Below are 25,417 nucleotides of genomic sequence, written 5' to 3'. Positions count from 1 at the left end.
GTGTCATTTTATAAATTGGTCTCAGATTTATTCATTGATAGTGTGTCATGTATTTCCACTGTGTGTACAACAGTGTGTGTCATTTATTGCCACTGTGTGTACAACAAATGCTAAAACTACCCTCGTATACATCTAACTGCTCCCCCACACTACCACAAAAGAGCATTAGTATTATCTACTTTAGTCTCTGTAAAATCTCTGGGGATCCACTGGACTCTCTGCACACTATGGGCCAGATGAAGGTAATTTTATTTTACCACTTCTTAAATACCGAATCATACCGATTCGGTATTTAAGAAGTGGTAAAATACCGAATCGGTATTTACTGATTCGGTAAATACCGATTCCAGCAAGGGTGCAGGGAGTGTCACTTTGACACCCTCTAGCACCCCAAATACAGGCATGTGTGCCATGTGGCACACACACATGCCCTAAGGGCATGTCTGTGTGTCACATGGAACAGGTGTGCATACACAGATGTGCGTGCACACCTGAATTCGGTATTTTACCACCCAATTTGATTGGGTGGTAAAATACTGAATTCTGAAGGCCTGTGGCACTGTAAACAGTGCTACTTACATCTGGGTTTTACCGAATCGGTAAAATTACCGATTCGGTATTTTACAGATTCAGTAAATTTACCGTTTTGGTAAATTTACCGATTCTGTGAAATAATGGCCCCTACATCTCGAAAACCATTTACCGGTCGGTAACGGCCGAAATCGGCCGTTACTGACCGGTAATTGGCGACCTACATCTGGCCCAAAACCTCTTTTTGGTATAGTATAGTGAGAGCCGACTCCCCACGCTCAAGTACTCACACACACTCAGACATAGACAGACAGACACAGACACACACACACTCTCTCTGACACACATTCTCACACATACCCACCCTACCTCACATCAGAAACATATATTTAACTTCTTTATGACACCTTCAACTAGGACCATTAGTAAATAGGTTCATGCAGAATTCAAAAGATCCTTCTTGTAAGGATATCTGTGCAGTCATCCCCATGACAGGAAAGAAGAAATGCAAATGAATGAATAAAATGCTTTAGCAAGCTAAGCCTTCTTAAATTAAGAAATGAATGAAAGATAAGCCAGGAATAGAGAGAAACAGAAAAAGAAATAAGAAAGAGGCAAAAGAGTAAAATAAAGATAATAAAAACAAGGGACATAGAAAGTACGAAAGAAAGAAATGAGGCTCCCACATATTATATTCAGTGGTGCTTGTAATACGGCGGCCAGGATATCCGTCACGTTTGTGTCTGAGTAACCCGGCCAGCGAATTCTAAATCAGGCTCTTGACACTTTGCAATGTTGCTGCTGTTAACTGTGCACCATTACTTCCTCAGAAGTCACAGGCAAGAGACACCTGGTCGCCTGTAACAGGCTGTCTGAGGTTTTTTTCTCTTATTCAGGACCACCAGGGAATACCTGGCAGTGGTGATGAGAATTTGTTTTTAAATGAATCCCACTTCCTGGGAGTATATTAATCAGGGAGAAAGTTCCAGGGGTGTGAGGGTCATTAGTTATTGCTTTTTAAAAACAAACTCCAGCTTTGGAAGCTTGTTCTTGAAAATAACAAAAGTTGGTGAATGGCCACCTGAAACATCCCCAAGGGATCCAGAGAATTGTAGATCAACTTCCTATAGATGGTTGAGATTGTTTTTTCGGTCAGGGGATTATTTAGCAGCTGGTCCTCCAGTGGGGATGCATCCGGCAACTTCCCCCCTTCCCAGACGTGACCTTGCAGAGCGTGACCCAGCTGCAAATGTCAGAACCTTTTTTAGTCACCTAATTCATACTTTTGTTGTAGGATCGTGAAGGGCACAAGCGCCTGTCCCCTCCACACATCGCCCGGCTGCTCTAAGCTAATCAATCCCCATTTTGTGAAGCCCTGAAATCCTCCAACTGCACTTAAGAGATCACCACCATACAGTGGAATAATTTCAGTCAGCTTACCTTCTCAGCCTAAACACTTGGTAGCCTCTCTCCACACCCTTACCACTGTTTAGGTATGAGTATGTAGGGCGCACTCATACTTTCTTCGATACAGCACCAGGGTGGGGTAACCTCTCTTGCCCATGGTCAATCTATCTACCCGGTAAGCTCGAGCCTCACGGTCCACAAAAACCCAGTTGTTGACTGCCATCAGCTGCGTGGCCCAGTAGTACTTGTGAATGCTCCGGACCGCCAGTCTACCTTAATAAATTCCCCTGTGCACCTTACTCAGCACGAAGTGCCACCATCCCACAACAGGAGCCAAAGTTCTCGGTCTACCCATTGAAAGAAAATGTTTGGTGGGATCTTAAAGGACATTTTTTTCACGATGTACAGGAGACCCTGGAGTGTCATCACTTTAAATAGGACCACCCAGCCAAGTAAGGAAAGCAGGAGTGCCCGCAAGTGTGGGGCAAAGCTGGTCTAATTTCGGAAGTATGTTCCTGCCTGTGGCTCTCTTGTAATAAACACGCCCAAATATTTAAAGCCATGTAGTGTCACCCGAACTGTGCACCTAGAGTGCAGCCGCAGGGTATCTGCCACCAGCAGGAATGTTAAGGACTTCTTCCAGTTGATCTTATATCCTGAATAATCTCTAAATATGTGAAAAATGTGTAGGATTCATTCACTCGAGAAGGCTGATTACGTGTCCTACAGCAAAACGTCAGCGTAGGGGGAGATTCTCTCATCCCACTCCTGATCAACTGGAATACCCCATATGAGAGGTCCTGGCGAACCTACGCACGTGAGAAGAACATAGGAGACAAGGAACATCCCTGTCGGCGGCAAAGACTCGGGAGACTGTTTTATTGAGGCGCATGCACGCTAGAGGGGCCACATACAAGAGCTTGACAGCAGCGCCACTGGTTCAGCAAAGGAATCCCCTGTTGCATGTGGTATGCCATTAATGTGTCGGAGATATAAGCGGTTCCCTGGTGTGGCATAAATCCCGATTGATCTGGATGAACCACTGTTGCAATTACTGTCCGCAGGCAGATCGCCAGAGCCTACGCAAGGACCTTAGTCTCAAAATTAAGCAGGGAGATAGGTCTATAAGACCCACACTCAGTTGCTGCTTCATCGTTTTTTGGGATGAACACCACCTCAGACATTCTTTGGTCCTCTGGGAGACACCCTTATTTTCAGGCAGTCTGAAACCTCCTCTGGAGGCACTCCCTGCTTTTATCCATCATGATTTTATATAATTCTATGGGGAGCTCATTAGGCCCCGTCGCGTGCCCTGTTTGCAAGGTTACTATTGTTTTATTTATTTAGTCTACTGTCAGGTCTTGGTCTAGTGCGTCTCGGTCCTCATTCGTTAGCATTGGCAGGGTCAGGTCTTTCAGGAAGTCTCTCCCAGTATTTCCGTCCCCTTGTTGTCAGTCTCCTCAAGGATCACTGGCTTGAATTCATCCTATAGCACGCAAGCTGATTCAACAGGCCGCCCGTTCTCCTTAAAATAGAAGTCTGCTCCATCTCTCATACGAGCTTTGAACGTCTTGTCGGGCACAGAGGAGGGAGTTGAGGGGGGGGCGGGCGTCGACAGAGTGCGAGGAGAGGTGAGGCGGGGGCAGCAGGCGGGCGGCGGCGCGGACCTGGGAGAGTGAGGCGCAAGGAGGGGGGCTGGGAGAGTGAGGCGCAAGGAGGGGGGCTGGGAGAGTGAGGCGCAAGGACAGGGGCGGTGGGGGCTGGGAGAGTGAGGCGCAAGGAGGGGGGTGCGCGCGTCGAGGGTGCGATGCAAGGAATGTTAAGAGCGGGCGGGAGAGCAGCATCGACAGAGGGCACAGAGGAAGGTTCTAGACGAACATTGACAGTAGGGAGGCAATCCCCTTATGTTATTCAACAAGAGGGGGACAGAAGGGCTTTTGGAAGGTCCAGCATACATGCCCAGGCCAACACTAGAGAAGAGGGGACGCAGTTCCTTAGGTGGGTCAAGAGAAGTAAAGAGAGTTCAACAATGTGTATTGTCACTAGGAGAAATGGCAGTCCTAAAATAATCGTCGGGAGGGGAATTCCTCCTTTCGGAACTAGGGCTCTCACACCCCCAGCCAGCTAGGTGCCATGCTCCATCATTTGGGCCTGCTCCTCGTTGGGTCGGCGCTGCAATACCTGACGGGCACCCAAAGAGGGGCTCTTTGGCAGAGATCTTTTGTTCTTTGCCGTTTGGTGCAGTGGAGGTAAGTGACCTATAATGTGTAGATGAGATGTAATGGTAAGTGATTCAAACAGGTTGGGTAGTCCAAAGACTGACTTTTATTCAGGTTGGCTCACCACCTGGTTAAAAGGAAGAGTGGCGACTCTGAATTAATGGTTCGGGATAACTGCGCTCTACTTCTGAGGGGTCGACATGTTTGTTGCCTCATAGTCTGGAGGATCAGTGGCGATTCATCAGGACCTAGTGAAAAACTATCAGTTTGTATGTTACATGCATATTGTGCTGTGTGTTATGTAGTTGGCTCCTCATATGCAATGCATTATTTCGCTCTTCTCATTGAGTCCATAGTCTGTTGTGCCCAGACGTAGGATCGTTTTTACTTCGAAGCGCGATAGTATGGAATCAGTGCAACATCCTTTTACGTGTTTTAGGACTGTCCATTTTATGTCTTGTGTCCCATGTCTTTATTTCTTCGCAATGTCGTACCATGGGTGCATTCTGGACTTTGCATTTAATTCTTGATCTGTGTTGAGTGATCCTCTTTTTTACTGCCTGAGTTGTTTTACCTACGTATGCAACCAGTCATAGGCATATTACACAATATATTACGTTGGTACTATTGTAATTTGTGAATTCTTCATGTATGATACTTTTGCCTCTGTATTCAAATGTATCTCCTTCGATGGCACGCGAGCATGAGATGCAATTTCCACATTGGTGGTGTCCTTTAATGTGAGGTAGTGCTAGAATGGTCTGTATGAAACCTTTGGTCTCTTCACCTGTGTATTAGCACGTACCAGTTTGTCTTTGATGTTTTTGCCAGCTGACAGCTGTCAGGGGCCTCTGTTGGTTGCTGTCTTAATTCACAGAGTTTACCATGGGTTGGGAACAAAAGTCTGATCCAAGGGGTGTACTGAGCCAGATTACTTTTGTTTGCCATGGTGGTACTGTCTGCCACCTGGGATGTATCTGTGAACAAGTTACGGTTAGGTGCTGCACAGATGAGGAGAAGAGTTCCCCGTGGGTCAGTTCAGTGTCTCAGGAGAGTGTAGATAGAGGTATCCAACTGAGTTCAAAGGGGCATAGAACTGATGATTGCCTCTGAAGTAGAGGGCCACTGTCCATGTTCTTTCACCTAAGCATGTAATCAGATGTAGTATTCATATATAGGCAATCAACGTAGCATCAGTTTGGTACATTCATGATTGATTTAATGCCTTAGATCCATATTGAAATAGTCTTATTGAGGAACACCAAGTCGCTTATTCTTATTAACCGCATGCGTGCGGCGGTTATTTTTACCCTGTGCGGCTTTTTTCTAAAAGCCGCGTTACATGACGAGCAGAGCTCATCATGAGCATGCGAGCGGCGCAACTCATGATGAGCTCAGCTCTTCATGAGCATGGAAGGGGTTAAGGGATGCAATATCAATAAGCTGGTAATCGCCATCGCATCCAGTCAGATAAAATCTTGAAAGGATTATTGCCTTTGATAAGTACTAGCGTGTAGTCTCGTCGGGTATGCCGGGTGATTGCCTATATATCTATCCTACATCTGATTACGGAAATAGCACCTTGGTGAGCTTCCCTGCACCTGCTTCACTAATGATTGCTGCTCCTGTGTGGGCATAGGGTAGGCTTCAGTGAGCTCTTACCCCTTCTTCAGCCCTGGTGCCACTGTGCCTGCTGCACTAACAATAGATGTGCCCATGTGCTGTGTAGTGTTCAATCTACAAGGATACAGAACACTAAAAAGGCCTTTGCTGCAACTGTCCAGCTGACCAGTGGCATGGACTGGACTGGTCCCGGCTGTTGGTCCTTGACTGAGCCCATATGAGGCTCTACGTGCTTCCCCTGAGGTCCTGGGAGGCTATAGAAGTGCACTCCTATTATGGAAGAAGACTTAAAGGACTAAAGTCAAAAGGTAAAATCTTTGACCAGCACGAACCTGGTTGGTGTATCCGACCTGACTTCCATCGTGGTCACCATCAATTTATGCCTAGGTCTTCCGCAACAATGGAGTATGATTGGCACCTTGTGATTCTTGGCACTATCGCTATTTGAAGCGTTACATTTCATATCTAAGATTCCGCTTATTGGGTTTTGTCATTTTAGTGTTATTTTGTTCATTACATTTTACATTATTTTTCTATTTTGTTTTTTTATATTTATTGTTTTGCATTTTGACTTTTACTGTTTTGGTTTCTGCATACATATTTTACATATTGTCCTATGTTAAGCCTGCCTGTTCCGTGTCTTAGGTACCAGGGTTTGACTCCAGGTTACTTTTAATAGCGTTGAGAATTCACTCTGGCAGGGGTTGTGATTTTTCCTCTTTCACCACAAATAATAATTCAATTTCTTGCAGAAACTAGCAGAGTTTTTAGAAATTATCTGCAAATAGGCAGTTGATAACCTACCAGGGTTGAAGCACTTGGAATATGGGACGAGTATCGTGCGGGAACAGAACCTCTACAAAATTCAGTTTAGAGATAAACCAAGCTTCACGCTTGAACGTCACAACTTTTTAAAACAAATATATTGCAGCTCTTTGCATTTTGACAGCCCCAAGCAAATTTGAGAACAGATTGGATGTATGTAGCAGAGACGAGTTTGTGTTTAACTGTTTATCTAAGAATTAGCAGGAGAGATTACTGAGCTGCAGGAACCCAACTCTCCCCGAGAGGTGAACATTCCTAAAAGCATGGAGCGCTACACGCTTCCATCTAGAACACTGACCTCTGAGGAGGGCGCATCACCAGTGAGTCTCATTCTTGGGACTGCTCTGGGTTGTTCTGTGAACTCCAGAAACCGAACAAAAAGGAATTGGGCTGGGAAAGCTCATCATGGCAGTTGTTACGAATGAATGAAATGAAATGAAATGTCAACTTATAAAGCGCGGTTGCTGCCCTGGGGCGTCCAAGCGCTAGCGACCAGCTGTAAAATTGCTTAAAAGGCAGAAAAAAGAGTTAGAAAGGAGCAGTAAACAGAAAAGTCTTCAGCTGTTTCCGAAAGGTGGAAAGGTTTGTATTGGACCTGAGTTGAAACGGGAGTGAATTCCACAGCTTGGCGGCGTTGTAAATAAACATCCTGCCGCCAGCTCTTGCCTTTTTTATTCTGGGGACTATAGCCTTACATGCCTGGCTAGAACGAAGGATTCTGCTAGGATGATACTGTGTTGCTAGGTCCCGAGCAATGGCCGGTCCCGTGTCCCAAAAAGCTTGGTGGAATATACACATTGGGGGGGTACCAAGACATGAGGGCCACAAGGGGTTGACAGAAGTAAGGTTAGTGGGACCCAGGAGCATCAGCTCCGTTTTGTCCCCATTCAGCTTAAGGAGAGAGGAAGTCCCTTTACCTCCTCTAAGCATTTTGCCAGACCACCTGGGGATGGCAAGCACTGCTCCTGCGCCAAGGAGACCACTAGCTGAGTGTCGTCCGCATAGGAGATGATCTTGATGCCAAACGGACGAACAACCTCAGCCAGTGGTCTCATGTAGATGTTAAAAAGCGCAGGGCTTAAAGAGGAACCCTGCGGGACTCCACACTTCAGTGGCCTGCTTGAGGATACGGAGTCCCCATCAACAATTTGGAAAGACCTATCACTCAAAAAGGATTTGAACCATAGCCATGCTCCGCCAACTATTCCGACACTCGACAGGCGTCCCAGCAAGATGTCATGGCTGACCGTGTCGAATGCCGCGCTTAGATCAAGGAGGATCACTGCCACTGACCCTCCCTGATCCAAAATCTTTCTGGTTGCCTCAGTGACTGCCAGCAGGGCGGTCTCTGTCCCATGTCTGGGTCTAAAGCCCGTCTGGGTAGCATCTAAAAGTTGGTTGTTCTCAAGGAAATGCACCAGATGGACGTTGATGTGCCTCTCGAGAACTTTGCTTACCCAAGGGAGCAGAGAGATAGGACGATAACTACTGAAGTCACCGGGTCCAGATTAAGTTTTTTTAGCAGAGCACGCACCATGGCCCGCTTCCAGGCAGGCGGCACGATACAGGAAGTAATGGAGGCATTTAGAAGGTTCAAGATGGTCGGCAAAATAACCTGAGGTCCAAGCATCATGATTTCTGGGGGTGCTGGATCACATGGAGATCCGGATTTTACTTTGCTGGCTATGGAAGCTAAAGATTCAGGGTCTAGTGGCGGAAAGTGATCTAGCGTAATAAGAGATTGGGATGGCATATCCTCCCAGATTGTCTGGTCCTGGGCTATGGGCCGTGGTGCTATAGAAGGGAAAAAATAATAGATTTGAGTGACTTTCTGAGAAAAGAAATCTGCCAAGTTATTGCAGTGGGCTGTGGATTTGTCCAAGTACATGATAGGGGAGGGAAGTTTGGTCAACTTCTTCACTATTTGGAAGATCTCCTTGGCTTGGACTTAGCTTGTATAATTTTATCAGCGAAGTATATAGATTGCGCAGATTTGACCTCAGCTTAATAGCTTTTAATTGCCTCTCTATATTGGACTTTATCGTCCAGTGCGTAGCCTAAACGCCAGCGTCTTTCCATTTTCCTACATTGGCGTTTCTTATCCCTAAGGAGCTCTGAGTACCAGGGGGCAGTTTTTTTAGAACGTTTCAATGTAATTTTGCTAAGGTGTAGAGTGGCGTCGATGGACTGTGCAATCCAGTCTTTAAATTCCTGGTTGGCTACACATGGATCCTCATTGTAGGAGGGCTGGCCCATCTCAAGTCTACTGGTCCATAATTCGACTGGTAGTTTGGCCCAGCTTCTAGCCCTCCTTACGATAGATCTAGAAGGTACTGCCTTGGGTATAGTCCAGGTGAGCGGCACCAATAGATGGTCGGTCCAAGGGAGGGGAATTGGCAGTCCCACCGCGATCTCTGTGCAATTACTAAACACAGGGTCCAGCAAGTGGCCTTTAATATGGGTGGGAGCCTTTACTCGTTGGACTAGCTGTAATGCCGCTAGATCATCTATAAGTGACATAGCAGTATGGTCCAGGGCGACATCAAAATGAAAATTAAGGTCCCCTAGCAAAGTAAAGTTAGAGGCGATTCTGGCTCGTTCTGCTAGGACGGTCGGAAGGTGGCTGTGGAACTGTTTAGAGGGTCCCGGGGGGCGATATACAATAGTACCGGAAAAGCAGTTGTTAGGGGAAAATTCCAGACTGAACGCTAGACTCTCGCAGTCTGGAATTTATTCAGGGATTACTCGACAGTGATATTGTTCTTTATATATAATGGCTAGGCCTCCTCCTCTCCCCTCGGGGCCATCCCGCCGCGTAATTTGAAAACCCGGGGGAAGGGCTGTCGCTATATCGGGGTCAGAGTCCGTCGTAAGCCATGTCTCTGTGAGAAAGACTGCATCTGGCATACGTTCTTCCAACAGAAGGGCGAGTTCTATCTTGTGTTTCGGAAGGGATCTACAGTTCAAAAATAGCATGCAATAGTCCTGCTACGCTTCCTGAGGCTGCATCGGTTTAAGGATCTCTTTAGACCTTGAACAAAACGCTGGTAGCTCTGGGGCATAAAAAGGGTTCGAACAGCAACCAGGTCCTAAAGGCCTCATACTGTGAAGGGATTCCGCGCTATAATACCTTGGTTTTGATGGCTGCGATGAAGGGGGTTGGCCCTAAGCCCGGTCCAGGTGCGGACGGGCGCAGACGGGCTTGCCTTTGGCGCGCCGCTGGTGTGCCCGCTGTGCCCGCCCGCTGCGCGGTCGGGGAAGCGTCATTCTTTTATCCTCAGTGGAGGAGGGCGTGAAGCGTCCTAAAGCAATTCTAAGCCAACACGACAAGACGGCCCTTAAGTAACCTGGGCGGGCGGGAAGCGTCCTACTGCTGGACCGCTACCCTATTCCTCCCACCAAGATGGCGTCTCCCCTCCTAGCCTTCCGGCGTCAGCACCTGAATCGGCTGTACCGGTCAAGGAACGGCTGCGAGGGGCCTCTGTACGATGTAATTCTCCCACCGAGGGGTCAGGGATGAGTGCTGATAAAAATGAGCGATTAAAATATTTATAATGTTTTACAAATATTTTCAGCAAATCAATGTATTAAATGCCCGTGGGCAACAGAGATAGCATAAAGAGCCCCCGGCTTCTGCCTCAGGGGAGAAAAAAAGCAATTCTAAGCCAACACGACAAGACGGCCCTTAAGTAACCTGGGCGGGCGGGAAGTGTCCTACTGCTGCATCGCTACCCTATTCCTCCCACCAAGATGGCGTCCCCCCTCCTAGCCTTCCGGCGTCAGCACCTGAATCGGCCGTACCGGTCAAGGAACGGCTGCGAGGGGCCTGGGTACGACGTAATTCTCCCACCGAGGGGTCAGGGATGAGTGCTGATAAAAATGAGCGATTAAAATATTTATAATGTTTTTAAAATATTTTCAGCAAATCAATTTATTAAATGCCCGTGGGCAACAGGGATAGCATAAAGAGCCCCCGGCTTCCGCCTCAGGGGAGAAAAAAAGCAATTCTAAGCCAACACGACAAGACGGCCCTTAAGTAACCTGGGCGGGCGGGAAGCGTCCTACTGCTGGACCGCTACCCTATTCCTCCCACCAAGATGGCGTCCCCCCTCCTAGCCTTCCGGCGTCAGCACCTGAATCGGCTGTACCGGTCAAGGAACGGCTGCGAGGGGCCTCGGTACGACGTAATTCTCCCACCGAGGGGTCAGGGATGAGTGTTGATAAAAATGAGCGATTAACATATTTATAATGTTTTAAAAATATTTTCAGCTAATCAATTTATTAAATGCCCGTGGGCAACAGGGATAGCATAAAGAGCCCCCGGCTTCCGCCTCAGGGGAGAAAAAAGCAATTCAGTTACAGGTGTGGGTTTAAGGCACACGTGGGAAGTAATGGGAAATGCCCGGATCAAGGACAGTGTTGCAGTGTTGGGGCATTTTCAAGCAGTATGAGTGTATGCACTACTGTAAAAGTCTGCACAATTGATGTTAATGAGGAAGAATGTCCCCAGAGGGAATAACTTAGTTTTAGCCATTGATTCCATAGTTCGTTCCACCTTCATGCGACAGGTAATGTGTCCCTTGTGTATCATTCATGCTGGTGCGGTGCTGTTAAATGGAATGGCGGATTCAGGACTACCCATCAAGATTTTGTGTGATGTAGCCTTTGATAAAACTAGAGCCGTGAGAAACAGCTCGCCAGCTCCAGTATAAATCCCCACACCTTAGGTGAGCAGGATATCGATATATACTGGATTACTTTGTTAGTCTGCTGGAATGATTGGGTAAAAAGATCCACTCAAAAATGTATGTATCTATCAATGGAAGGTAAGGGATGGAATGGCAGAATCAGACTAAGTTGGTTTCGCTATGAGGCCGGTTCCTGATAATCCAGCGGTGTTGAGTGACATGCCTGTATCGAATGTAGATTTTGATGCCAATGACATTAAGAATACTTTACTACATTCTCCTGATGTTTCCTGCAGTGGGTGCAGTGAATGGGTTGAGCATTGTATCATACTTAAAGCTCAGGCAGTACCTCTCATTCATAGAGTGCGCTATGTTTTTCTGAGGTTACGGAGCAAGCTTACTGAACTCTTACATGATTTATGATACCAAGTCCTCTGAATGGTTTCATCAGTTTTTATTGTCCAGAAGAGGTCTGGGGGCATGCATCTTTTAAAGTTCACCGACCACAGCCCTTTGGTTTGAACCCTTAATGGTGTCAGTAAGGCCCCTGTAAGGTTGCTAAGGCTGTTTTTAAAATTACAACTTTGGCATCAAATTAGTACACAGAGACAGGCACTACAGGGCTGGCTGCTTATCTAGAAAGCCACTTTTGGGTAGTTTGGTCACGAGGATTTGGATGTTCATGAATGTTTGTGGCAGCGGTGTTAGACACTGTCCATGATGCTGCTTGTGCTGACCCAGGAGTGGTGCCAGTTCACAAGGACTTCACAGATGGTCTCCCCTGGGACTGGTGCTTAAGTGCTGAGGTGTTTGGGTGTGCTCAAGTGGTGGCAGAGCTAACTGTGGCTCTGTATATGTTGTGAGACCCGATTCTTTTGTTCTACTTGGGAAGCTGAGACCATGCTTGTTGAATATTCACCCAATGTGAGTGGTGAGGTCCGCATTGCAGGTCTGCCTGAAGTTATGATGCTGCCGACAGCAGCGTGTCTGCTAAAAGCGATGGCGTGACTGGTGGAACTATAAAGCCAAATAAAAGAAAGTTATCTTCCAACACCACAGTCTTCGTGACTGAGACCAGTAATACTGAAGACTTTGAGACTCACAGCTGTAATTTCTCCTTTCAGAGCGTTATTGCTGCAGATGGAGTGGAGCCCAGAAGAAAGCACATTACTAAGGTACCAACAAAGTTTAATATTTTTCAATTGTATTAACTGTTTCTCTTTTGCAACATTTGGAAATGCATTTTCTAGTTTTGTGGCTTTTTGTTTCGTTTTTTCTTGTAGGCTGTTACCTTTTGTTTAAAGGGAATGATGTTGTAGTGTGTGACCTTAATGCTGCAGTTTGCATTTCATTACCATCATTTGCTTACCCTGGAGAATCTCCAGGGTGCAGTAGGTTTGCTGTTCCAGAGTTCTTTCTTCAGCTTCTGGGCAGTTGTCACTCTGTGGCGGTCTGTGGTCCTGTTTCTCTGCTCTTCTTGTAGTAGCTCCTATCAGACTATGGACTGTTCCCATGAGGCACAGGGTCAGACTGATTTGCATATGGCCATGTCTGAACTGGGGTGGCAGAGTGGGCTAAAGAACGGTGATGGATTAAACCCAGATCTGTTGACTGGGTGTGAGTGTTTGATTGGTTCAGATGCTCCGTCCATCACCACCCCCTTTTTTACTGCTTTTGGCCGCCATAAGTGTGGCAGGGTATGCTCAGACGTTGAGTCCCTTGCTCACTTTGCCACTGGATTCAAGCAAGCCTGGCTGAAGACGGCTGGAATGCCAGAAACTGGTCCTATGAAGCTTGATTCCGGTCCACGGAAGGCATGGCTTGGCAGTTCGGGCTGGACTGTTCCCATGAGGCACAGGTTCAGACTGATTTGCATATGGCCATGTCTGAATTGGGGTGGCAGAGTGGGCTAAAGAACGGTGATGGATTAAACCCAGATCTGTTGACTGGGTGTGAGTGTTTGATTGGTTCAGATGCTCCGTCCATCACCACCCCCTTTTGTACCACAAGGTCAAAATCAGCCACTGGCTTTCATCAGTAGAAGGCTAATCCCCAGGGATCAGCGTCGAAGTGCCATTTAGATGGGTGCCTTTGCTGTGGTTTGGTCCCTTGAGAAGTTTAATTCAAACCTGTATGGCTCTCACTTCCAAATTCAAACCTTCCACAGGCCTCTCCGATGGTTAATACAAATGAAAGGTGAAAATCCCAAATGGCTAAAGTAGTCCATCTCCCTACAGGGAATAGACTTTGAAGTGAAACAGAGACCTGGGACTGCCAATGCAGATGGACTTTCCAGGTTGTCCCATTTAGACAATGTTAAATGTTACGTTATGTTAAAAATACTTATAAAGCGCACGCACACCATAAGGTTTCAGGGTGCTGCGGACAAGGGAATCCTGCCCCTAAGTGATTCATTCATAAGCCTGGCGAAAGAGCCAGGCTTATGAATGAATCACATTCACATGCATTTTAGGTCAATGCGCAAGCGCATTGACCTAAAATGCGCGTGCACATTATCAAATCGCCATCTGTTCCCCAGCAGCACTCCTCCCACACCTTTGAAGTGAAGCTTAGCTTCACTTCAAAGGCCCCTGCTGCTTCACACCCTCATCACCGCTCTCCCCGCTCTGCCCCCTCCCCTGCCCGCCGTGTCGCATTTCTCCTCCCCCCTCCCCTTCTCTGTCTTCCCTCCGTCTTGTTCAAACAAATATGCTTTTGTTTCACCTTTTCCTGTAAGATTACTTTGATTAGTGGTAGTAGATTTCTTGGACTTTTTATTTCCTGCAAATTAACTGAAGTGATAAGATCTCATTGAAGCAAGTGATCGCGCTATAGCAGTCTGTCATTGCATTTCTCCTCCCCCCTTCTCTGCCTTCCCTCCGTCTTGTTTTTTTTTACCCGCTCCGCCCCCTCCCCTGCCCACCGTGTTGCATTTCTCCTCCCCCTCCCCTTCTCTGCCTACCCTCCATCTTGTTTTTTAAACGCAGCGCTTACAAACATAGACAGCATACACAAAAGCTTTCTCAAAATACAGCATGAGAGAATTCTTCACACACACAGACACACACACGCACTCACACACAGACACACACACCCATGCACTTGCAAACAGACTCACATGCATGCACTCACATACACACACCCACATGCACACCTAGACACACACACACACACACATGCACATACACTCACACTCACATGAATACTCCCACTCAGACACACACAACTAGCACAACTAGCGGCATCCTCCCCTGCCCGCCGTGTCGCATTTCTCCTCCCCCCTCCCCTTCTCTGCCTTCCCTCCGTCTTGTTTTTTAAAAGCAGCGCTTACGAACATAGACAGCATACACAAAAGCTTTCTCAAAATACAGCATGAGAGAATTCTTCACACACACAGACACACACGCACACACACACACAGACACACACACGCATGCACTTGCAAACAGACTCACATGCATGCACTCCCACATGCACACTCAGACACACACACACACATGCACACACACTCACACTCGCATGAATACTCCCACTCAGACACACACACACACAACTAGCACAACTAGCGGCATCCAAGGAGTGTTATGTTTTCCCATCACAAGGAAAGCATGTGCAGCATATTTTCTGCCACATACGAGAAATATCACAAACTCTTGCGTAGGATGTATTTTTATGTAATTTTGTATGCTAAAGTACTCAGAGAATAGAAGAGTAATTAAATACTTAGCTCCCCTAGAGCTTTGACAAGGACATTCTCTGCCTTTTCCAGGAGCAGTTAAATGTGTTTCTTCTTTGCCGCTATGCACCCACACAAATGGCCAAATAGCTGCTGCCGATTCACAATTAATTTGAAAAAAAAAGTCTCCGTAAGTCAGGAGACAGGCAGGAAAGGCTACAAAAAGAAGGTAGCAAGCATCACCTGGCAGCAGTGTATTAAGGGGAGCTATTTTTGGTTCATTAAAATGAGCGATCACGCACTAGTGGCCCGTGACCAGTTCTTTGCCTGGATAACCTTGATCCAGCTTTTGCCCATGACCAGGATTATGATGCATCAACCGTCTTGTTACTTGCCACTAACTTTACCAAGAAGTGGGCTACACTATGGTAACATCACTCTGTGCTTTATGTTATCTTGGATGTCAGAGAAACGACAGCCTTCCCCCTTTTAAACCAGCTGGCTTCATTGCCAAGCTTGTTTCCTTAGTATTGGGACAGTGGAGGTTCCTAAGTATTGAGGACTCCCCAAGGCTTTATGCAGCTCGGTTTCATGTAAGATGAGCGAGGGAGTAAATACTCCCACTCAGACACACACGCACACAACTAGCACAACTAGCGGCAGGCTGAAACACAAAGTAAATAATAAATAAAAAACAACATGTAATCTTTGACAGGGATTACACTGCCACTGACAAAGGTAAACAAAAGTTAGCTCAGGATCTGCAACACTGCATGTTCTTCTCTTCGCTCAAGTTTGACTTGCAACTGTGGGGAGGGGGCGGTGTATTCGCCAGAGCACTTCCACCTCATAATCTGGAAGCATAAATCACCCCGCCCTCCCTCTCCCCATTGTTCGGCTCCCATTTCCTGTAAAGTTCAATTCACAGTTTCTGTATTTTGTGGTCGCCTTTACATAGTGCATTACACAGTGAGTTACAGCCCTCAGTTCACGACAGGCGACACTGTTTCAAGCTGTTTTCAAGCTTTCAAGCTTTATTACAAATCACAAAAAAGATGTTAATATTTCACTTCTGTTCTTGGATTTTCGTCACAATAAAAAACACTGAATATAATCTTCACAAAAGTTATTTACAAAAGTTTAAGATATTGCCATTACAAATTAAATAAATTATTTAACAATTAATTTAACAAAAAAAATAAAAGCCATTGTTATTTGTAATATTAATACATCTAAGTCACGTAAATAAAAAACATGTTGCATTACAAATGTTATAGGTGTCACATTTGCAAAAGTTATTACTATTAGCATTGTAAATGACAGAGCTATTAATTTAGCTATTTTAACAAACACATAAATAAAAAAGAATTTAATTTATAAGACCAATAGCTCAAACTTTCCTAATGCGAGACCTATTGCATTTTCAATGCTTGTTTGGGATGACCACCACCTCAGACATTCTTTGGTCCTCTGGGAGACACCCTTATTTTCAGGCAGTCTGAAACCTCCTTTGGAGGTACTCCTTGATTTTATCCATCATGCTTTTATATAATTCTATGGGGAGCTCATTAGGCCCCGTCGCTTGCCCTGCTTGCAAGGTTCTTATTGTCTTATTTATTTAGTCTAATGTCAAGTCTTGGTCTAGTGCGTCTCGGTCCTCATTCGTTAGCATTGGCAGGGTCAGGTCTTTCAGGAAGTCTCTCCCATTATTTCTGTCCCCTTGTAGTCAGTGTCCTCAAGGATCACTGGTTTGAATTCATCCTATAGCACGCAAGCTGATTCAACAGGCCGCCCGTTCTCCTTAAAATAGAATTCTGCTCTATCTCTCATACGAGCTTTGACCGTCTTGTCTTTTAAATATCACGGACCAACCCTTGGGGGTAGCATGAAGTCCATAACCGGACCATCGAGTTGCACCTCCACCAGCGAACGGTCTGAGATTCCCCCTGCTATGTGTGTAGCGGCTCTAAAATCAACTTTATGGACAGTCTGGGTGAAAAGATAGTGCAGGCATGCCAGACTACCATGTGCTGAAGACAGGTGCGTCCGGTTCTGATACCCTCTTCCCCTCTAGGGGCATTTAGGAGTATCATGAATATAGTATAGGGTCAGTTCTGTCAGTCCAGTCACCCCAATGCGTGTATGCTCAGTCGTAAGTGTCTTACCGTTTCACAGGATGAGTCAGTCTTATCTGGGTCTCTTTCCTGTTTCCCGGCACTTGAATGGCACGCGCAAACACTCGAGAGAGCAGTGACCCACCAGCAGGCTTTTGTGGAGTGCTTTTGTCCTGGAGGTAGTGCTGCATTCAGTAGGGCACCCACTCAGTTTTTTCTTTGCAGTTGCCTGAAGATCAGCAGTCCCAAGGTAGCAGTCACACTAGGCCTGTCTATAAGTGCAGCCCCTCTGGAGGCCCGACCGTCAGCAATCGAGGCCACACTGTGGCCGGCTGGACCACAGGCGTAAGCTCAGACAGGGTGTTCGACACTGGAGTAGTGGTAGTCCCTCATGGGCCTCTGACACAGAGTAGTCAGAAATTCAGCAGCTAAAGGCCCAACACATGCGCTCCAGGAAGTCAGTAGAGTCAGACTCTGTTGTGTTAGGAATTTGGCAAATGCAACCTTGAATGGGCCTGTTGGCAGCACACAATCGTCCTACTGGGCCTCAACAATCATGTTGTTGTAGAGTTTTATTTTCTGCCTTGAACTGTTGGGAGAGTCTTGGGGCGGGGGGGGGGCATCCCTCAGACTAGCTGGTCCTGCTGGATGGCTTTCCGGCCCGCCCTACAGATAGCCTTGTCCTCCTGCTGGACAGTCAAACTCCCTTCCCTTTCTTACCAAACAGGCAGGCTTCTAGGCAGACTTTTAGGCTCTCCATTAAGTAAGTCAGCCTGCAGGTGATGTCCCTTCAACTTAGATAGACTGTCAGGCTGACACCATCCCTGGTGTCACAGCAGGCACCTGGGTACTTTGTAGAGCACATTATTCCTTGGTAACAGAGGACTTCGAACTAGGGTATAAAAGAGGGATAGATGGTCCCACTTGTATACACAACTGGCAGGCAGGAGATGCAGTTTACTCTGTCGCACTCTCACATTGCATTTATGCTACGCACACCGACACCCTAAACATGCACTTGATGTTAGCGCAAAGTCTGGGCACAGGTATATAAATGGAGCATTACATGGTTGTGTCAGTAGGAAGCCACTTCACTGAACATGATGCAAAGATCTCATCAGGCTATTGATCCTTACAACAGGGTGCATTGCCACCACCGCTCTAGCTGTTAAACCCATGACAGTCCTCTGCCTTAAATAAGAGCACACTTGGTGTGACCCTCCAGGTCACAGGACCTGTCCAAGACCTCTCATAGTCCCTTGTTAGAAGTTGCACAGTACTGGAGTGGCAGAAAAATCTCATGTAATTGTTTTGTGGTACATTTACCCCAGTAACGTGCAGTTACAAGTTTAACGCCAAGGACTGGGGAGTTGCCACGAGGAACAGACTCTTCTGCCTGTCAAACCACATGCCCTTCACTATTTCATAGTGTTTTCCTGCTTTTATTTACCACTTGTTTTAAGCAGGTGGTATATATATGCATGTGGTTGGTTGGGGAGAGATGGGTGAAGCAGGGGAGGGAAGAGGAAAGCATTTTCTAACAGAGGGAAGAATTGTGTGTTTCCCCCAGTTAGTAAAAAAAACAGCATAAGTCTTGGCTGCTTCTGCTGCACCCAGAGTCTGGTGCGTCATTTCAGTAAAGATTTTCTGTCTGGAAAAAAAGTGTGTCCTATTTTTTTTTGCACCCGGTACATCCAGGTGCAGAAAAACCTAACAAATGATAATCAGATGGAATAAAATGAACACATGAAAGTATGCCTTAATTTCATTGCCCTTGATTCATACTCTGGACCATAGTTGAGGGACAGGTCTAGGCATAGTCCTCGCAATACACAATAGATTTGCGTCCGGCAGAGGACAGAACTCAAAAGTCAGGAAACCAGCTACAAGTAGGTGGTAACTCAGGGCAGGGGAAAACGCCTGTTGTCCGTGGAGGAGAAATTTCCATCCCAGAAATCTACATTAAAACTTAATTAATAGTATTCTTTTTTAAATATCTGTTTGGTGCCAGTCCATATGACTTTAATGTCTGCCTTTGGGATTCTATGTTACAAGTCCATAGGGTACATGTATCCTTTTGAGCTTAATAAATTCTACAAATCCTCACTCATCCAAGTACTCTCAAGCTACCATTCTACACTCTGCTCTGTCTGAAGAACAGCTCAACATTTTCAAAATTCTGCAATTCTGCATTGATTTGGCTTGTAAATTATTTTTGTTGAAATCTACATGTATTAACTATTTAATTTTAATACCATAGGTGATTGAAATTACGCATGAAGAAAGCAAGATTTAGCACCAGGCAACTGAATGTTAGTGCCATAAGAAGGATTATTTGGAAAAACTGATGGACATCCAGCATTCTAAGTTTAAACAATTTCCAAAACCTAGGTGTGGCGAGGAAGTGGGAGCTGAGGAAAGTACTATACCTGTAAGTGAAGTCTCTAATTTTGCATTTCATTAACCCAGAGCAAAGTCATATCTGTGCACACAGCATCAGGAATAATGCCAGAAAGACCAATCACAGCATCCTCATCTGAAATATTATCAGAAAGACAAATTGCTGCAGCATGACGGAATAACGTTCATCTAAAGCATCATCTAATTCCAGACACTGCAAAAAAGAAAGTTATAACAAAAGGTTTCTTCTGCAGACCATCAAAGAAAAGACGCTAAAAGAAGACTCCAAAGCTGACAAGCAAACAATCAAAATATTGGGAAATCACCTTTGTTTAACAACCGTTTTTAACCAGTTACGCAAGTTTGAGACTATCTGCCTCTGAATAGAACACCACGACCCACTCTGCTCACTCTGGCGAAAACCTAAAAATCCACCACTTTATTGTGTTCATGACCATCTCAGAATGTTTCCTTTTTAATGTATTCTGTTCTGTAATTCTATGTAAATCGCCTCGACATTATCTGTTGTGCAGGAGTGATGTGTAAAAACTGATTAAATGAGCACCATTGCGCTATATCTAATGTAAATAAATTCTCGTCTTCAGAACTACACCTTACACCAAACATAAAAAGGGTAAAAGGAACTGATGCTCTTTGACTCGTGATCCACAATAGTACTGTGCATTTTCTAATGTTCTCAGATACTGCCATTACATCAGTGCAAAAAGGTACTTCTCAGTTTCATAATTAAATATCAGACTAACACCTTATTACTGTATTGCTAAGAACCTATACAAATAGATTTGAGAAAAACTTCAGTCACAAAATAAGTTGCTGCCGGAGAGGCTATAGCCAAAAGACTATTATCTGCTAGAAACATTTCGACAGGTGTTACAGGGCTGCTTCTAGACATATTTTGCTCAATTCAAGTGTAAAACACACAATTTCTTTTAGAGATAAATACTGAACATTATCTAAACAAGCCCGACTCTAAAATCGGGTTCACTCTTACCGTGGCATATAAGGAAGAGAAAATTAAATGTAACTCAAGGAATACACCTTATAAAAACACGGGCTGTGAGAACAAATTCAGTGTTCAAACCCACCTTAATCAAAGCAAAATAACCCAAGTTGGAGAAAAAAGTTACCTGTGCCAAGAAAGATTCAGCCATAAATCTCATCTCACTGAATTTGAGAGAATGCACACTGGGTTAAACCTCTCTCAGTGCAAAGTATGCCAAAAAAGTTTCAGGCGTAAATCTTATCTCACTGAGCATATGAGAATCCACACTGGGGGAAAAAACTCTCCGTGCAAAGTATGCCAAAAAAGTTTCAGGCGTAAATCTTATCTCACTGAGCATATGAGAATCCACACTGGGGAAAAACCTTATCAGTGCTCTGAATGCCAGAAAAGGTTTCGTAACAAACCGAGTCTATATCAACATGCATTAACCCACTCTGCAGAAAACCCTTACCAGTGCGTTGAATGCCAAAAAAGTTTCAGCCGTAAATCTTATTTCACTGACCATATGAGAATCCACTCTGGGGAAAAACCTTATCAGTGCTCTGAATGCCAGAAAAGGTTTTGTAACAAACAAAATCTTTCTCGACATGTATTAACCCACTCTGTGGAAAAACCTTACCAGTGCTCGGAATGCCAGAAATATTTCAGTGACAAAAGAGGACTCACTCGGCATAGAAGAACCCACACTGGGGATAAACCTTATCAGTGCACGGATTGCCAGAAATGTTTCATTGACAAAAACAGTTTCACTCGGCATAGAAGAACACACACTGGGGAAAAACCTTTTCAGTGCTCTGAATGCCAGAAATGTTTCAGTTGCAAAAGCAGACTCACTGAACATACAAGAATCCACACTGGGGAAAACCCTTATCAGTGCTCTGAATGCCCACAACATTTCAAACTTAAATCACTTCTAACTGCACATTTGAGATTCCACACTGGGGAAAAACCTTATCAGTGCTCTGAATGCCAAGAAAGGTTTTGTAACAAGCAAAGTCTTTCTCAACATGCAATGACCCATTCTGTGGAACAACCTTATCAGTGCTCTGAATGCCAAAAAGGTTTCAGTGTAAAAAGTACTCTCACACGGCACATAAGAATCCACACTGGGGAAAACCGTTATCAGTGCACTGAATGCCACAAATGTTTCAGTCAAAAAGACCGCCTCACTCGGCATACAAGAACCCACACTGGGGAAAAACCTTATCAGTGCTCTGAGTGCCAGGAATGTTTCAATGAAAAAAGACATCTCACGCTGCATATAAAAACCCACACTGGGGAAAAACCTTATCAGTGCCCTGAATGCCAGAAATGTTTCAGTGACAAAAGAAGTCTTTCTCGACATACAATAGCCCACACTGGGGAAAAACCTTATCCATGCTCTGAATGTCAGAAATGTTTCATAAACAAACACAGTCTCACTCAGCATATAAGAACCCACACTGGGGAAAAACCTTATCAGTGCTCTGAATGCCCAAAAGATTTCAAACTTAAATCACTTCTAAATGCACATGTAAGATTCCACACTGGGGAAAAACCTTATCAGTGCTCTGAATGCCCAAAAGATTTCAAAGTTAAATCACTTCTAACGGCACATGTGCGATTCCACACTGGGGAAAAACCTTATCAGTGCTCTGAATGCCAGAGATGTTTCAGTGACAAAATGAGACTCACTAAACATACAAGGATTCACACTTGGGTAAAACGTTATCAGTGCACTGAATGCGACAAATGTTTCAGTGAAAAAAGCAGTCTCACTCAGCATATAAGAACCCACACTGGGGAAAAACCTTATCAGTGCTCTGAATGCCACAAAGGTTTCAGTCAAAAAAACAGTCTCATTCATCATATAAGAACCCACACTGGAGAAAAACCTTATCAGTGCTCTGAATGCCAGATATGTTTCATTAAAAAAAGAAGTCTCACTCAGCATAAAAGAACCCACACTGGGGAAAAACCTTATCAGTGCTCTGAATGCCACAAATGTTTCATTGGAAAAAACAGTCTCGCTCATCATATAAGAACCCACACTGGGGAAAAACCTTTTCAGTGCTCTGAATGCCAGAAATGTTTCAGTGAAAAACGCAGTCTCACTTACCATATAAGAATCCACACTGGGGAAAAACCTTATCAGTGCTCCGAATGCCAAAAATGTTTCAGCCAAAAATCTCATCTCACTGAACATGTGGGAATCCATACTGGTGAAAAAAATTATCAGTGATCTAAATGTCAGAAAAGATTCAGGGGTAGAGATGGTTACAAGCGCCAAACACACCATCAAAATAATCAGTTCTCCGAATGCCAGAAAAGCATACATTTTAAACTCAATCTCACTCTACATGAGCAGACGCACACAGGGGTAAAACATTACCAATGCTGTGAATGCCAGAAATTCCTATTTGATAGGCACAGCCTCACTAACCATAAGCGACTCCATACTGATGGAAAACCTTGAGGCCGATTCCGATCCTGGAAAAACGCTGTACAAATCGTGGTATGGAGCGTTTTCCCCATACAACTCGTACTTGTAAGGAGGCCCCTACAACCTAGGAAGTACGATCCGTACAAATAGACGCACTCCATACAAATTGTAAAAAAAACATACAACTCGTATATACAAGCGATTCCGATTCGGATTGCTCTGTACGCGGCGTTCCCATGTATTCCCGGCAGCAGTTTACAACCCGGCAAGTACGATTCGTACAAACGGCACTCCGTACGGCTAATTTTTTTACAAGAGCCAAAAAGTGCCGGAAAAACCTTGTACGCCCCGAAAACAGTACGCGACAGACCCCCTCATGTACGCGTCATACACCCCATGAATACAGGGGTACGGTGTGTATGTACGGTACGTACGGATGACACGGAAAGTGGGGTACGGTGCGTACATACGCGATGGAGGGGTACTGGTCGTGTACGCACCGTACAAGCACCGTAACCCAAAATCGCGTATGTACGCACCGTACCCCAAAATCGTGCATGTACGCACCGTACCCCAAAATCATGTATGTACCCCCAAATCGCGTATGTACCCACCGTACCCCAAAATCCCGTTAGTACGCACCGTACCCCAAAATTGCGTATGTACGTACCGTACCCCAAAATCGCGTATGTACCCCAAAATCGTATATGTTCGCACTGTACCCCAAAATCACGTATGTACGCACCATACCCCAAAATCGCGTGTACCCCAAAATCGCATCTGTATGCACCATACCCCAAAATCGAGTATGTACGCACCGTACCCCAAAATCGTGTATGTACCCTAAAATCGTGTATGTACGCACCGTACCCCAAAATCACGTATGTACGCACCGTACCCCAAAATCGCATATGTACGCACCATACCCCAAAATCGCATACGTACGGTGCGTACATGCGCGATGTTCGGGTACGCACCATACACACGCCTCTTATGTGGGGGGACCGCTGTACGCCTCATACCCCTATACGACCCGTACCCCGGTATGAGTCATACCCCCAGATTGAGTCATACCAGGGTACGAGGCGTATATGGGTTGGCTTCGTTGCCCGGTACGAGTCATTCCCCGTATACAGGCCATTATCCATACAAATCGTATGCTGACAACCCGGTACGAATCGTACTTGACGGGTTGGACAGCCTTTTTACAAATTGTATGGTCTTTTTTACAAGTCCGTGTAGTACAACTGTTCCCTATCCGATTTGTAAGGATCGGGCCGATCTGTATGTATTTTTCCCGGACAAATGGTACTACACGGGTTGGAAGGGACTTTTACAATTTGTATGGAAAAAAATACAAATCCTATTTGTATGGAAAATAAAAATCCAGGATCAGAATCGGACCCCTTATGAGTGCTCTGAATGCCAGAAAAGCTGCAGAGAAAAACGCTATCTCACCATGAGAAAATTGACACTGGAGAAAATCCTTATGCCATAAAAGCTTGAATCTGAAATACAGAGTTATGCTTCATGAGAGATCCAACTCTGGGGTAAAACCTTATGAGTGCTCGAAATGCAAGCAAAGTATTGGTTACAAATTACTTCTCACTTGACATGAGCGAACTCACACGGGGGAATAAAAGCCTTATGTGTTTTCTGAATGTCAGATAAGGTTTAGTCTTGAATACAATGTCACTTCACATGAGAGAATTCACACTTGACTAAAGCCTTATACAGGAGGGGAAAGCCAGAAACGTTTTACTCAGAAAGGAGATCTCACTAAACATGAGAAATACATCCACATGAGGTAAAAAGTAAGGCGTATCTTGAGTTGCAGAAAAGCTTCTAACAATCTGACTTTACATGAGAGAGCACATATTGTAGTTGCAATAGGATTCATCAAGAAACTCTTGCAGGATAATTTAGGCTGCCCGCATGCAACCTCCAAAGAAATTTCAGGCCTGGAAATATTTTTAATTGCAACAGAATTCACAATTTGAGTATCTGAAAGTTACAAAACTCTCAAGGTCTTTACTTTAGACAAAGTAGTGTTAGTGGTTGCAAAAATCAACTGATTGCCAAACAAATCACAATAATAATGTCTTAAATTTTACTCCACCCAAAAGGTTTCTACTCACCCTTGTTTCTTAACATATGACTGATATCTATATTTTCACGATAAGATTAAGCCTATGCAGAGTTCCTCAATGAGGAACTCTGCAAAGTGATAAAAAAACTCTGCCGGTGTACGCGGAGTTCAGCGAGCAGCGGAGTGGGTAAGAGTCATGCCGTTTGTGGTGATTTTGATCTCCTGGTGTTTGTCCCGCCCTGTAAAAATAATCGCGAATGGCACCATGTGCAGCGCAAGAGGTAGCAGCTGCTTCTACTCGAGCAGCAGCTTTGTCAATGTGAAGGAAGGTTTCTCAACGCGAGTGGTTGTGACCTGCCACGACCACTCGCATTGAAAAATCCAACCACCCGCTTTGAG

At 45.2% G+C, this 25,417-nt stretch overlaps 1 protein-coding gene across 1 annotated transcript in view; it reads left to right on the top strand.

Moving 5' to 3' along the window:
• Positions 1–23,102, top strand: part of LOC144806308 (uncharacterized) — a 50,644-nt gene extending 27,542 nt beyond the window's left edge. Inside the window, 3 exon segments of the mRNA XM_078672700.1 lie at positions 12,418–12,468; positions 19,344–22,020; positions 22,051–23,102. Of these exon segments, the coding sequence (XP_078528826.1) occupies positions 20,683–22,020; positions 22,051–22,962 (2,250 nt within the window). The 5' untranslated portion in view covers positions 12,418–12,468; positions 19,344–20,682 and the 3' untranslated portion in view covers positions 22,963–23,102.
• Positions 23,103–25,417: the final 2,315 nt, after the last annotated feature.

The sequence above is a fragment of the Lissotriton helveticus genome, assembly GCF_964261635.1.
Source record: "Lissotriton helveticus chromosome 1_1 unlocalized genomic scaffold, aLisHel1.1 SUPER_1_unloc_60, whole genome shotgun sequence".
In the NCBI taxonomy this organism is placed as follows: Eukaryota; Metazoa; Chordata; class Amphibia; order Caudata; family Salamandridae; genus Lissotriton; species Lissotriton helveticus.
Note: the sequence above shows the minus strand (reverse complement) of the source record. Positions and strands in the feature narration are given on the sequence as shown.